Source organism: Saccopteryx leptura, chromosome 5 (assembly GCF_036850995.1).
Source record: "Saccopteryx leptura isolate mSacLep1 chromosome 5, mSacLep1_pri_phased_curated, whole genome shotgun sequence".
Taxonomy (NCBI): Eukaryota; Metazoa; Chordata; class Mammalia; order Chiroptera; family Emballonuridae; genus Saccopteryx; species Saccopteryx leptura.
This window is the reverse complement of record NC_089507.1, coordinates 5,780,839-5,796,689: the sequence shown is the minus strand read 5'-3', so window position 1 is coordinate 5,796,689 and position 15,851 is coordinate 5,780,839. Positions and strand designations below refer to the sequence as shown.

The following is a 15,851-nucleotide window of genomic DNA, read 5'->3' as shown; positions in this document are numbered from 1 at the left end:
TTCATGATCAGCTTACCAATCTCTTTAAAAAACTCTCCCGGGATTTTGAGAGGGATTGTGTTGAGTACATAGATCAATTCTGGGAGTATTGTCATCCTAACAGTATGAAGCCCTCTGATACCTGAACATTGACTTCTTCCCATTTATTTAGATCTTTTATTTTTTTAATACTGTTATATAGTTTTACAAGTCTTTTATTTCTTTTATTAACTTTATTTCTAATGATTTTGATTTTTTTTTGATGCTACTCTAATTGTTTGGTTTCTTAATTTAATTGGGATTGTCTTAAACACAATTAGAATTGTTTTTCTTCATTTCTTTTTCAAATGGTTCCTTTCTACTGTATAAAAATGTGATTTCTGTCCGTGTATCTTTTGTATCTTTGAAAGATATTGCCAGAGGAAACAGAAATCCCAGGGGGTGGGTCGGAGGAGACAGGTGAGAACAACCACGTGACCGTGGACTGGAGGCAGCCGTGTGCATGTCTCCGCCTGCCCCGCCCACCCCGCCCGGCCAGGCGTCTCCGCAGTTTGGGAGTGAAACACCATTGCACAGGGAAGCACCTTGCTCCATTCATAACGGTGGCTGGGGGGATCCTGTCGCCTTAGTCAAAGTGTTGTCCTCAGGTGAGGTGCTCGTCAAACCTGAAGAAATCGGTGATTTTAGTTCAATCTGTGTGCTTCCTGTTTTACCGGTCCTGGTATTATTCTCCCCGAACCACTTCTGCTGCTTGTCCCCGGGGATCTTGTTCCATTTTCAATTTTAGCTCCATTCTTGTTTTCAAAATCACTCATGCGGCACACGGAAAGAGACCTGTGGGCCTTCTGCATTAGCCTGAAAGCGTAACTAACTGTCCAGCACGGCCCCCTCCGTCGGTAACCCTGGTGACGCCGCACCACCGCCGTGCGCACGCCTCCCTCGCAGCCAGGTGCCGGCCGCCGGCCCACAGTCTGCGCCCACAGAGCCCTGCGGAGCGAGGAGCGCGCCCTTGGCATCGCCGCCTCCCTAGAGCCTCGAGCGCAACGTCTGGCCTGCGGTAAGTGCTTCCAAAGGTGTTTTCCAAATTTGTGTGCAAGGGAACTTCCCTGTGAGATCCTCCTTGATCCTGTCTGAGTCCCCAGATGGCTTTGCAAACAGAACTGCTTGGGTAGGAGTTTTCTAAGCATTTCTTCTGACATTTCTTTGGGGAAATAATTTTGCCAAAAGTCAACAGAGTTATTGAGCACCTGCTGTGTGGAAGACTCGGCCATACGGTCTGGGGCACAGAGAACGGAGCTTTTTGATCTGGCCGGGGGCACAATTTACTTCAGTGACAAAAAAACAAGTGCGAACGTGAACCAAGTACTGACAAGGGGCCCGGCACGGTGCTGTGATGAACGTAACACATCGGATCCTTGCAGCACACGCACGAGGCAGACACGAGCCTTGTCCTCCCTGACAGGTCAGGGATGATGCCCAGGTGGACTGAGCAGCTTGCACGGGGTCACTCAACTCAGCAGTGGCCAAGCCAAGAGCCCATCCCGGACAGCCTGATTCCGGGACGTGTTCACTTAACCCAATGTGCCCCTCTGTACATACAGGGCCGCCAATCACTACTAAGAGGTAAAAAATCTCCATTTCTCCAGGGAATGAGGGGAGCAGGTGGCCGCTCTAGGCTGAGATGTTTACGGAAGGGTTCAAAGAGACTGTAGATTTGCATTGGCTACAGAAGTATAGGAGCCAAATTTAAAGCCAGAGACGGGGAACTCTAGGCACGAGAAAAGTATGAGCAACACTGTAGAGGCAGGTGAGGGCCACAGTCCTTCTGAGTAATAGTGGACAGTGCTGCCTAATGCACCCTCTGGGCCACGAAGATCAAAGAAGACAAGCTCCGTGTGCTCACAGACCTTCTTTGTAGAATAAATAAATTTAAAAATAAAGACAGACTTATCCAGTGTGAAGTGTGAAGTGTGCCAAAAAAATAAAAATAAAAGAACAGTGTAGGGGACAGAAAGGGACAAAGGAGATGCTGCTCTTTTACAAAGCGCACGAAGGAAACCACCTCTCTGAGAAGGTGGCATTTGACCAGACACCCAAGGGAAAAGGCGGAGGGAGCCATGCGGAGGCCTGGGGGCGAGGTATTTACGGGGAGAAGGAAAAGAAAGCCCGAAGGCCCTGAGGTAGAGGATTCCTACTGTGTGAGGAGGCAAGGAGGCCTGTCCGGCCAGAGCGGAGCGAGGGGGACACGCAGGTCTTCCATTTCCAAAGATCCCTCTGGCTGACGTCTGCTGGGATCCAGGGGTGAACGAGCCGGTAAGCAGGAGCGTTGGAGGAGCAAGCGTCCTGACACAGCCGTGAGATTGGAAGCTGGAGGAAGCAGGTCGGAGCCGGTCTTGGTTGCCACGCTGGCAAAGTTGGGCTCTGACCCCCCCCCCCCCATGGCCATCAGAGGGTTGGAGGAGGACAGTATGCCAAACACATGATTCAATGCTCCTATTTCCTGTCTCAAACATCTTCTTATTCTGAGACTAACATGAGCCCTGGCGATGTACAGAATGTTTCGGAAAGTATTTAGATGAGACCCAGAAAACCAAAGAAACTCTGAGCTAACAAGGATATAGCCATCATGGATCCCAGAGCAGGTGAGATGCATCCCAGACAGTTTGAGTTCCGTGATGGCAGACATCTTCTGAGCGTTTTCTATACAGTAGGCACCCGGACACGTGCTTCCCTTGTATGAGCTCTTTGAGTCTTTGCAGACTCCAAACAGTCAGGTGCATCTTGACCACACGATGTGGCACCTGAGACCGGGAGAGGGTAGATAACTTAGCCATTGTCACACAGTTAAACAAGGTACAGTCTGGAAGCGTCTTCACTAATATTTTGTAGTCTTCTTTTTTAATATCACCATATGCTGGTGTAAATATAAACGGCCAAGTTACAGAACCCACAGGTGTCAAGCAATTCCTAAGACATGGTTTGCAATGGACCAACTAATAACTTCTCTGGAAATCTGTGTTAAGAGGTTGGGAGAGAAAGTGCAGGGATGGGGGCGGGGGGTCTATTGAGACATAGTGAGACCTAGGAAAACATGAGACCTACATGCCTCAGTCCAGTCTCAGTGATACTGAAGCCAAATAATAATAATAGTAATTATAATAATAATAATAGGTCATAAAGTCAAATGTAGAGATTTTAAGATAAAATAAAATTTTTAAATACATAGTTTTCCTTTACAGGATCTTTGTAAACATTTGGCTAATTCCCCAGAAGGAAATTCAGTGAGGCTTTAGTCTTCCTTCCTTCCTTACTTCCTGGGCAGGGGCTGAGAAGGACTGGCCGTGGGCCCCGCGCCAGGTGAGCCTCGGACCGAGCTCATCGCAGGTGCTTTTCTGCTGTCCTGGGATTGCGTTCGCTGCCCGACGCTGAGTCCCTTCTATATCTGATCTCCAGCAGAGCCGCTGGGAGAGGAGGAGTCACATTTCCCAGGGTAGCTCTCCATGGCAAACGCACACTGCGCTCCTAAAGGAAACAGGAACCTTCCTTCTGGGTGTCGTGTTGGACTTTGCAGGCTGGGGAGGTATCCTATCAAATGTGGCTACCTCGGATTTCTCCACAGACGTCAGACCTAAGAGTGATAAATCCTTCACACTGACTCCGCAGTATATGAGCCAGGCGCAGGGTGTCAGAGGAGTTCCTCCTGGCGACATCTTTAATCCATCAGTCTCATGTCATTTAGCAGAAGAGACATCAGGGCCAGGGGGCTGATACCCCTTTCCCTCCGTCCCTTACTGTGGCTACGAATGATGGCCACTGAGGCAGCCCATCTTCAGCGTGGGCGAATTCTTACCACCTGCACACACTTCATACATGTTCTAGCAGATATCATTGAGGGGAAACTTTTTTTCTGTTTTTTTTTTAAACTACTTCAAAGGGGAAAAAAAATAAATTAGTGGTCGATGACTGTGCAAAACGGAGTGCTGATGAAATTCGTCCATAACAAAAACTGTTTCCCCTTCTGCCTTTTCAGGCAGGGAGTAGAGGAGACCAACAAATTCATTGCAAATAAGGTGGACGAGGTGGAGGGCTTTCCTTCTCACTGAAGGGGGAGGTCACGAAGAACAAAAAGCCGGCGAGACGAGGGAGCCACGCTGGCCTTGCCTCCGTCATCCTCCTGCGTGTCCGTCCGCCTGTCTGTCCCTCTGCGCCCGGTCCTTTCCACATCCACCGTCGCTTGTCACCCGTGTCTGTCAGTGAGCTCTGCAGTCGGCGGCTATCCCTCTATCTCTCTAGTCTTTTATTTTATTTTATTTTAATTGATTGCGTTTACATAGATTCTAGTGTCCCCCGAATACATCCCCCTCCCTCGTGTCCCCCGAATATATCCCCTTTGCCCCCCTTTCCCACAGTGCCCTCCCTCTTCCCTCCAGGATTTGCTTTTCTGCTCTCATCCCATCCTATCACCCTCTCATCCCCTTTCCCTCTGTCCGCTTTCCCTCTGGTCCCTTTGATCCCACCTCTGTCTCTATTTCGTTTCTCAGTTCATATTGTTCGTTGGATTCCTCAAATGAGTGAGGTCATCTGATATTTTTCTTTCTCTGCCTGACTTATTTCACTTAACATAATAGTTTCCAGGTCCATCCATGTTGTCGCAAAAGATAAGATTTCCTTCTTTTTTGTGGCCCCATAGTATTCCATTGTGTATATGTACCTCTGCTTTTTAATCCACTCGTCCTCTGACGGACACTTAGGCTGTTTCTATCCCTCTATCTCTTTATTCTTATTGCTAATGTTTCTTTCTTCTACACGGGACACTATGGCATCGGGCAGCCCCACTATTAGATCGTGTGGACACAGAGTGTCTCTGAGGTGAGACAGCCGGTAGCCTTCGCTCTGCAAGGCTGCAGGCAATACACTAGCACACTTCTGCCTGTCAGCTCAGACGCTGCTGGTTTCCTGTCGTCTGCAAGGCCAGCGGTCCACGTGGTCACCCGGCACCGGTCCCAAGGCCCAGTCTCTTTCCCTTCCACTTTACACCAGGACTGCTCACTAGGTTACTATCCTCACCCCCTGGCCCCGAGGCCCTGGTCATTACTCTTTACTCTCACTATCCCCATTGTTTCCACTGCTAAGTCTCAGCCTTTCCCTTCCGCGGCTTTCTGTCTACCCTCAGGTGGAAGCTCCCGCTAACAGCGGAGTTGAAGTTGGGGCCGGCTCCCTGACGTGAGAGCTCGTTGACGTCACCACCTTACCGCCTGCTCACTTCTAAACACTTCCTGGCTTCGTGTCCCTGTCATTCTGTCTTTCAAGCCCGATTTACCGTCTTACACACCCTGACCCTGATGCTAACGAAAGGACAGAGAACAGGACCTGGCACCCCACAACCCGTGAATAAAGTCTCCACTTCCTAACGTACAGGGAGCGTGTCCGTGGCGACGCGGGCCCCCAGCGGCCTCTCCGGGCTCATCTCTGCCCATCGTCAGCCGCACGTGGGACGACCCAAGACCCCCACACTGCTGGCCTCCCCTGAGCCAACCGTTCTGTTCATCCCACTCCCCATTTACATCCCTTGACACGTGCTTTGTTCTGCTTGGCAAACTCCTGCCCGTCCGTCCAGCGTAGAGCTCACAGGACTCCCTCGGAGAAGCTGGAAGCGGCTTGCCTTCTGGAGAGCGAGAGGACGGGGACGGGTGTGTGTGTGTACCGTCTGCACGGAGTCTGGGCCATCCCGCTCTTTTCCAGAATGTCTGCCATTCCGTTCGCCTGTCCCCGGAGCCCCGTCCGGTCCTGCCGGCGATTCCAGGGCTGTGAGAGCACAGGCCTGGGGGCCCCCACGGCTGTCAGGCATCCTTAATAGCTCCCGGTGCTTTCTCCCGCGGAGCGTGCCCGGGGTCTCAGAACCCTCTGTAAAACAGTGCTCCAGGCAACCGCCGCCGATCAATATGAAGTGGGAGAGGAGCCTCTGATCATCAAAAGATTCCCCGAGATCGGTAGAAGGCAAGCTTCGTCCGGGGAGAAGGAGTTGGCAGCGTACCTGAGGAAGGCTCAGCCCCCAGGACCCGTACGGAATGCCGGCCAGGGGAGAAAGCAGAGGAAGGGCGCCGTGGCTGCCTGCGTTCTGGGAGGGAGGAGTCCTGCCTCGGGGAGGGCGAGGACCACAGTTCCCCGAGCTCCGGCCTCTGAACACCAGCAAAGAGCCCCAGGGGAACGCGGAGCTGTTTGATGACAACAGCAGGTGCGAGGCAAGCCGGTGTCCCCTCCACCCCGGGCTCTGCTCTCCTGCTCTGGCCCAGCGCCAGCAGGCTCCAGGCTCCTGCCAGCAGCTTCACGTCCTGGTGAGCAGCCCGCTGGGACGTCCACCTGGCTCGGTTCTCCAGGCCCACCCCACCCGTCCACGCACAGACCAAGACCCTTGCAGGGAAGCCAGCAAGGGCTGTGCTGTCTGAAGGCTCGCTCGCTCACACAAGGCATTTAGACACGAGGACAGCCTGAGGGATGTGTCCGTGATGGCGGCTGGGACTTGGCCGTGATCAGAGGAGATGCGTGGTGAGTTTGCCGGTGCCGGTCAGTTAGCCGCGTTTCCTGCCAAACCGCGGCCTCTTCCATGGTGAGTCCACCAAACTTTTGTTGAGCTTTCCTCAACTATGAAAAGGACAAAGCTGTCAACAGAAGGGGCCCCGTAAAAGGGGACCTGGCTAAAGAAGAAAAGATATGGCGGCAGGATGGTCAGGATTCCCTCGCCGGCGGGCCCATGTTGCTGCTTCGCTGTCACGTTCCGAGAGGTGACATGCTGGCCCAAACCGGACACTGTGGTCGGATGGGAGGACTGTTGGTAGATTGGTAGCATTGCGTGCAGAAGGTACGGCCAGGCTTGGGTGTCGTCGCAAGTCCTGGGTTTGGGAGCAAGGTCCTTAAGTTCTCTAAGCTTTCGCTCCCTCCATTCCCACACCAGGGGAGGACGTCTCCGCACACGGTTGTTGGGGGAGGAAATGCCATGTGGCTCCTTCCCTTGTAGGCACTGCTAAGGAAGGAAAGGAAAAAAGCACATGTATCGAACCGGCTGGCAGTAAGAGCCACAGAAGCACCTAAAAATGCACTTTGAGGAAGTAAGCATGGGCGACGTGCATCCAGAACTGACCACTGAGGAGAATGGCACCCGTGGGTGGGGTCATGCCGATGTCCTCTCTTGGGGCCAGGGACACAGTAGTCCCTTTCTGTCCATGTCTAGTCCTTAGCTCCACAGCAACACAAAGCTGTGAGGTGTTTTCTGAAAAGTGAGGAAAGCATCTCTGAGCAAATGTAATCATCAGGCAAATAGCCCCGGTGGATTTCAAGCCCAGCAAGAAAACGTAGACGCCGCGGTGCCTGGCGCAGAGCAGACGCTCAGAATGAGTGCTTCTTTCAAAAACACAGAGATGTGAGACAGGCCGCATAGCAGATCAAAGTAATCAGAGAGGGGAATAGGTAGTCATTTACTGATGAGGCAAGGAACTCAGATACACTCATTAACCGGAACCTAACCTGGAAAATGAGAAAAAAATGGGGAATATTCTGATCCCCATTGTGTAGATGAGAAGACCGTGGCCCTGAGAGTTTCCCTAACTTAACCATTGTCACATAATAAAGCAAAAATGTGATGTCTCCAAAGCCCTTTATCTTAAGACCAGCCCCAACTAGGACTGAGGGGGACTTGCTCTGAGTGACAGAGAAGGGGAGAAGGTGGGCTGTGGTCGGGGGTGTCTGAGGTGGTTGTGGCCTGAAGGATCTGGTGCCAGGAAGGGTGGTGAGCTGTGGCACTGGGTCCCCGGGCACAGCCACAGGGCTGTGCTAGCCTCAGGGCTCCTGCCATGGGGGAGGGCGGGATTTGGGTGCAGGCTGGTTGGGGGGCACCCCCAAGATAGCCAGGAAGCTGCAGCTGAAACCCACAGGGCAGAGGGGGTCACAGCAGATGACGCCACAGCTGCAGCCGCACACAGAGGGGGCTCTCTGGCAGACCATCCCCCCCCTACCTGAGGGGATCTGTGTGCTCTGAAATCAGGCATGAGGAATGCCCTAAAAGATTGTGCAGCCTTCACTGGCCTGTCCCTGCCCACCAAGAGGGAATGGCATAAATAATTCTTTTTAGGATCGTGTCGGTGAAAATATATCAGCAGATATAATTGTCTGACACTTCAAGGAAGTGCTGTTTCAAAAATAGACGCCCATGAAGAGGAAGGGAGGGAGAGAAACACACCTGCCTCACTTCATTTCCTGTGGCTATTTGCTTTAAAGATAGGCTTTTTTTTTTTTTTGGCCTCAAGTTGCTGGCATAATTATGTATCTATGTCTAATGTGCAAGACATCTCTGAGTTCCCAATTCATCAGTTCTCACCCCTTCTACCTGACCCGGAAGACTTTAGTCCTTCTTTGACTGTCATGGAATTTCAGAATTGAGAGAGATTTCAGGGGCAGGCAGAGATGGAATCCTTCTCCCTGTATGTTTACCCAAATTCAGTCAAAACCACTCAGTGGCAATGGGAAACCACCACCCTCACTCCCCCCACAACAGGCCTGTCTGACATACGGCCTGATCATTCCACCACTGTTTATAAACCCACAGAAGCATCACTGGTTATCAGAATAAAGAGGCAAAAGCCTCCATGTCCTGGCTGAACTCCATCTCACCACAGGGCCTTTGCACATGCTGCTACCTCTCTATCCTCCCCTTGCTTAGTTACAGACACTCAACCTTCAGTGCTGTGTGGGATGCTGCTAGCATGGGCTCACCAGGATTGACTTAAATATTCAGAAATGTTATTTTAAAAAAATATAAAATTACATAGACTCGTGAACAAACCCTATTTAAACAAAGGTGATAAATACTCAGAATGCATCATTTCTTGATTCTTTTGCTACACTGTCCTCATTACTATGCGCATCTCCCCCCCCCCCCCCGCTTCATTGAGATAGAATTGACATGGAGCATTGCATCAGTTTAACCGATACAACATGTTGATTTAATACATTTATATGCTGTGAAGTGATAACCACCGGAGCCTTAGCTAGTACCACCATCCTGTCGTATAGCTGCCATTGCTCTGTTGTCATGAGAACCTGTGAGATCTGGTCTCTCAGAAGCTTTCAAGTGTGTGACACAGTGCTGTCAACGGGAAGCACGGCGCTGGCTTCAGACCCCCAGAACTGTTCCCCTTTTACCTGGAGGTGTGTCCCATGTCCTCTACCTCCCCCCAGGCCCTGGAAACCACCTTTTGGACTCTCGATGAGTTCAGCCTTTTTAGGCTTCTCCTAGGAGTGAGATCACTAGAACCCACGTTCTTAATTTTGTGTCTGGGCGGCAGATACGCCCTCTGGCAGTGGTTCCTGCTCTTGTCTTCCTGACTCCACATTGAGACGCACCAGGGCCACAGCCTGGGAGCGCTCTCACACATCGGGGCTGTCTCCCTCCCCCGTCCAACCTGCCAGAGAGCCAGCTGTTCGATCTTTAGCAACAACCACTGCTTCAGAATCACCTCCTCCCCACGTCCCGTGGACGCCTTTTCCTTTCGGCAGAGCCTTCTCCTTGTGCGATGGCAGACTAGCAGGGAACAGCATTGCTAACTAGGTGGGCCCTGCACACGACGCACGCAGAATTCCTGATGGGTTTGCACAACAACGATGTGACCCTAACAACAGCACAGTGCCAGGCTCTGAGGAAGTCCTCAACAAATACTGCAGGATGACTCTCAAACTCCAATCACTCGACATGCTTAACTTGAGTTGAAATCATCAGCCCTTTTAAAGGGTAATGACAGCATATTATCCTAACCCAGGAACGAGCGTTCCTCTTAGAAAGAAACTACTTCCTTCGAAGTAACACTGGTAAACTAGATGAAGTTAAAAGGAATATCTGAGGACTGGGCGTTAGCAGGAAACAAGACACAAAGGATGTGGCTAAAACCCCCGCGTGGCAGGAGCGGACGGGGCAGCCCAGAGCAGGATGCAGGGGTGGGGGGTGGCTCAGCACTTTGAACCAGGCCGAGAGAACTCCCTTGTGGTTGGTGGCCAGAGAGTGTTTTGTTTTGTTTTGTTTTGTTTTGTTTTGTTTTAAAAAAAGAGATGTCTGATACTTCATTTGGATCTTTTGTGAACAGGAAGTCAATGGCTCCTGATTCTAGTCTTCCTCCCTGACTAACCCTTAGTGAGATCTCTATGCCCGGAGGCAGCATGTGTCTACATGAGTATAAATTATTAGGAAGGGCGACGTGTCATGTTCCAACTGATGCCACAGTATGTGAGAGATGATGAGATAATTCAGGAACCAAAATGACTGATTGACCAGGCACCGGAGTTGAAAACTTGAGGTGACCACCATCAAGTAAGGGAAGGAAGTCAGGAAAACCTCAATGGTTCCAGGCTTCTGGTTCATGAAGCACCCCACACTCTGGGCTGTTTGTTGTTGTTATTGTTACTGTTGCTTTTCCTCAGATCTTAGGGTGCTAGAAGACTGGGAAACATTTACTTCCCTCGTGGTCCTAGTTCTAAACCTAGAGAACAGAGTATACTCCGTGTGTGGCTGGAAGTCCTCTTTGAGGATGGAGGAAGGAGAGGTTGGAGCCAAGACAGGCCTGTGTTCAAACACAAAGTTCAAAAGGCATGGCTCCAGTTCAGGCCACTGTACCCATCCACCCAGACCTAAGGGGTGCTGAACAGTTCAGGCCACTGTACCCATCCACCCAGACCTAAGGGGTGCTGAACAGTTCAAGGCCACTGTACCCATCCACCCAGACCTAAGGGGTGCTGAACAGTTCAGGCCACTGTACCCACCCACCCAGACCTAAGGGGTGCTGAACAGTTCAAGGCCACTGTACCCATCCACCCAGACCTAAGGGGTGCTGAACAGTTCAAGGCCACTGTACCCATCCACCCAGACCTAAGGGGTGCTGAACAGTTCAAGGCCACTGTACCCATCCACCCAGACCTAAGGGGTGCTGAACAGTTCAGGCCACTGTACCCATCCACCCAGACCTAAGGGGTGCTGAACAGTTCAGGCCACTGTACCCACCCACCCAGACCTAAGGGGTGCTGAACAGTTCAAGCCACTGTACCCATCCACCCAGACCTAAGGGGTGCTGAACAGTTCAAGGCCACTGTACCCACCCACCCAGACCTAAGGGGTGCTGAACAGTTCAGGCCACTGTACCCACCCACCCAGACCTAAGGGGTGCTGAACAGTTCAGGCCACTGTACCCACCCACCCAGACCTAAGGGGTGCTGAACAGTTCAAGCCACTGTACCCATCCACCCAGACCTAAGGGGTGCTGAATTTAATGAGAGCAAAGAAGGAGGTATAGACAGATTTTAAGATATATTTTGAAGATAGCAGCATCAATAGGACACATTACTAGATGAATATTGAGGGTGGGGAGAACAGAGGAGCCATAAAATGAATCTCAGGTTTCTGGGTGCAGAACTGGAGGGAGGGGATGGTGGTGTTATTTAGGGAAACAGGGGGCGGGGGGGACAGCAGGACACCCATGGTCTAGCGGCCACCATACCTACGGGTTGTAGTTAACGGCACAGAGCGTGGCCCCACAGAATAGCTCATTGCTCTATAAAAGTGGTCAAACTTGGATATGTTTAGTACACAATAAATAGAGGATAATATCCTGTATACATGTGGAAGTGATGAGAAAGGCTACGTCACAGGCCAAGGGCTGTCGATGACCATCTGTAGCCGTCCGTTAGAAGAAGTGCGTACTGACCAAAGCGGGGCCTGGACATCCTGCTTTCGGCAGGATGTAGGTAGGGTATTTCTCAACATTAAGGTCAAGTATAGAAATGCATTTATAGATGGTATTAAAATATGGCTTCACTGATGTTTCCTCTCTCCACAGAACACCTAAGTTAAAACTCATGGCATGCTTATATTCTTTTAAACGCAATTTGGCAAATACGGGCTTGCAGAAGACGAGAGGTTTTGTGTGGGAGATGTGTCAGAGTATCTGAAGGCCGTCACTCCTGACATTCAGGGCCGGGTCACTCTGTCATGCGAGCTGTCCTGTGTGCTGTAAGATGTCTAACAGCATCCCGGCACCGACTCACAAGATGCCAGAGGCCCTGCCCAGGGGTGACAACCTAACACATCTCTAGGCACTGTCAGATGTCCTGTAGGAGACAAGATCCGTTGAGAGTCACTGAGCTAAACTCACAAGATGAGAAGGACTGGAGAGGTGTCTCCCTTAGTTTCTAACTAACCCTGGGTCGCAGGGCAAGTTTCCTGTGCTTTCCTGCTGCGGTCTCCTCATTGCTGAAATCGGAATGATCTGCGTAGGCAGATGTGTCCTGGGGTTGCTGGGAGAGCCCCGTGAGGTGGCCCACGCAGGAGGCCGAGAACCCCAGCAAGCACAAGGTAAGACTGGGATCAGTTCTCTGCTTACCGTCAGTTTCTTTCCCTTTTCCTCTCTGTGTTTGTATGGAGTCTCGGGGGCGGAAAGCTGACTGAGACCCAGTTCCCGGGTCGCGGCACAGTTCCCAACCTTGCGTAGACAGGCTTGTAGCATCCTTTCTTCCCTCTGTCCCTCATTCCTCTTCTCATGTCCCTTCTCACTAGAAGAATGGGGGTCTCTATCACCCAGTATTTTTGTGAATGTGCATGCTTTTTATTTAAATAAATTCCATTGAACAAACAACCTCATTTTCTCTCATTTTTTAACCTGAGACTGTGTTTTAATAGTCACCCATGGGCTCCTCTCCTTCAGCGGTCCTCCGCCTCGAGTGAACATCGGAACCTCAGGGCAGGCTTGTTGAACCAGAACACTGGGCCCCACCCCCCCAGATCTCCTGGTTCACTGGGACCGGCCTGGGGCCCACAATATTTTTACTCTTTTAAAAATTCACAAGTGACACTTACGTACCACAGTTTGAGGGCCACTGTGACAATTCTTTTACTCTAGCTGCTCCCTAAGGTTTTCAGTCATTGCCCCTTCGGTATTTTACTTACTTATTCTTCTGACGGTGGACGACCTGGTGGTGTCCACTTCTCTGACCCCCACAAACCACGCTGTCGTGAGCCTCATCCTTGAGCCTGTCCCCTCATACTTCGACTGCGACCGTCCCCAGGTCTAAGGGAATAGCATTGCTAGTCCACGGGGTGCGCGCACGCTCTGTGGCAGTGAGCACTGCCTGGTCGCAGAGGGGACCGCGCAGCAGGGACCACGCAGCCTGGCTCTGCTCCTCCCACCCCTGCGCGTGAACAGCATCATCCCCATCGCGCAGGGGAGGACGAGTGAAACAGGATAGGAACTCACCTGACCCCTCCCCTGCCAGGGACACAGCTGGCGCTCAAGGTCCCCGTGCACACCCTGGCCTGCCGCCACCAGCTGCCTGCTCACCAGACAGTCTTGCAGCAGCAGTGAGCTCCACCACAGAACTTGCCACAACTCTCACCCTGACCTTTACTACTCAGCTCTCTACTCAGTGTGCTTTCCTACCCTCCTTAGACCTCACTGTCTGAATCTGACAAAAATAAAGATAAGAACAAGCAACCACTGTATGGAGAATGTAGCCAGCGGAAGGGTGAGGGTTCCTGGTCTTGGTGATCCCCATGGGGTTCGGCTGGCTCTCAGCCTGGTCAAGTTCCAGTTTCTTCATGGCAGGAAAGTCCATTGCTGTGACCTATTCCTCATGCCCGCTCAGGAGAGCCTCATACTTCTGCCTTGACCTCCACGTTCATGGGGGGCGAGGACAGTGCTGTGTCCAAGGAGAGAACCCCAGACTTGGCATGCTGCTCCGTGGCTACCTGTGGCACATTGGCCTGTCACTTGCAGGGTGACCTTAGAGAAATTACCCTTCATTCTTATAAGTCTATCAGAGTTGGAACATACCTTCATGGCAGCAGTCACACGGGAACTTGACCCCGCTCCCACCCTGGAGGCCATGCCAGAGAATGCCACTGCCCAGTGGAGGACAGAGCCCCCAGCGGGTGATGCTAGGCCACTCTTCCTTACCCTGAAACCTCTCTGGCCTCCAATATCCTCCCCTTCCCCCTGAGAATGTCGAAGAGGTTGTTGATTTTAATCTTTAATGATTTTATACAGTTGAAATCTTAGTTACACTATATGGAAATTGAATTGCATCCCCCCCCCCAAAATTCACACATGGAAGTTCTACTCCCCTGAACTTCAGACTATGACCTCACTCAGAAATAAGATCTCTGCAGATGCAACTAGGTAGGACAAGGTCACACTGGAGTTGGGTGTCCTTATCCAAAGGGGACATTTGACCACAGACACACGTGGGACCATACAGCAGAAGGCAAGGACCACCCGTGACCACCAGCAAACCACCGTAAGCCGAAGGGGAGGGCTTCTCTTCAGCCCTCAAGGGACACCAACAAGGAGCCCACACTAGACCCACCCCTCTGGCCCGAGCTGCCCTTGCTGATGCTCTGAGCCCCGGTTCATGCTGCTTTGCTACGGCAGCCCGGGGAAATGAATTCGCTCCCTGATATGCCCACAATCCCCAACTGGTAGCCCCCATCTTTGTAATTCTAGCTTCTGTGTGTTTCTATGTCTCTTTAGCTAGGACAGGAGGCTGTGGGGGGGAGTGGGGAGGTGGTAGAGCTCTTTCTACAGCTGCAGAGCAAGCAAGAGGAGCACATCTAGATGACCTATATGAGAAATCCACATATATTATATAACCCTTCGCACAGTCCCCCTTCCTAATAATCAGCAACGATCCCAAAAGTGCCCCCAACCCCTTGCCCTGCATTCTGGAAGAACTCACAAAGTAGCCTGCCCGGCAAGTCCTGGGGACACGCGCACGGCCTCGTCACACACAAGACTGGTCAGGCCACGCTGCTTCCCTCCCCCTCGCCGCCCCTCCCTCTCCCCCTGGCGCAAGCGGTGAGCGTAAATGACTGTGATGTAACTGGAAGAAACACAAGGAACCTGGCAATTTAGCGATTTCCAAACCCGCTGTTTCAACAAACATTTATTATCTGCTATGTACCAGGAAGTAATACATTGATGACAGGCAGGGTTATTACCAGCAACCGTCTTATTACCGCACAAGAGTCCGAAAGCTGGGAATACTAACATGAACGAGAAATAGGCCCTGCCTCTGCTGAAAAATGGAGTGAACAGAAACGCAAAAAAAAAAAAAAGAACTCCCGGGACACAAAAAGCACTGGTGTTTCCTGGCGTCAGACACACACGGTCCAGACCGTTTTCTGAGCGCTTCCCACGGGCCATGCCTCCACACCCCACCTCGGTGCTGAGAACAGGATCCTCTTTGCGTCCATAAAGTCATCACGAGAAAGTGGTTCTGAGAGGGTAACAAGCTTCTCTGAGTCACAAACACCCAGCATGTGGGAAAGGAGGGGGTCAGCCTCTATCTGTTTGCTGTCAGACCCCGATACGCCCTCCAGGCATCAGACTGGAACCATAACGACCCACAGACTTAGTTAAGTGCTCCGGGAACAGGGAGGGGTGCCCGTTCGCCCTGCCTCTGCGGACTAACGGGAAGGCACCACCGCAGGCGACAGAACAGCGGGGCGTTAGGTTTGCGAGTGGGAAGAGGACATTCCTGCCCAGGACCCACATGCAGAGAAAGTGGAAACCGTAAGAAGCCTCGCTGGACTAGCAGGGGAGAGAGGGCTGGGACCACATTGTGAGAGCCTAGAGATCCTTGTGCAGGGGCCTGGGTTCCATCCTGAGGCCGATGGAAATTCTATCCTGCCGAGTGCATGATGTCACTCACACTTCTACACGGAACCAATGAGTTACTCCCCCTTCCCCTTCTGTATCTTCCTTATTTCCTGGGTTCTCAGAAGACTGATCATTTGGCACCCAACACTGAAAACATGCTTGCTTTGTGTGGTCAGTGAACGGGTA

General features: G+C 51.6%; 1 protein-coding gene across 1 annotated transcript in view; it reads left to right on the top strand.

Annotated features, from left to right (window-relative positions):
• Positions 1-792: 792 nt before the first annotated feature.
• Positions 793-15,851, top strand: part of CLNK (cytokine dependent hematopoietic cell linker) — a 194,935-nt gene continuing 179,876 nt past the window's right edge. The window contains exons 1-7 of the mRNA XM_066385009.1: positions 793-842; positions 963-1,036; positions 2,279-2,292; positions 5,153-5,202; positions 5,722-5,823; positions 6,170-6,314; positions 12,290-12,367. Of these exons, the coding sequence (XP_066241106.1) occupies positions 793-842; positions 963-1,036; positions 2,279-2,292; positions 5,153-5,202; positions 5,722-5,823; positions 6,170-6,314; positions 12,290-12,367 (513 nt within the window). The remainder of the gene's footprint in view (positions 843-962; positions 1,037-2,278; positions 2,293-5,152; positions 5,203-5,721; positions 5,824-6,169; positions 6,315-12,289; positions 12,368-15,851) is intronic.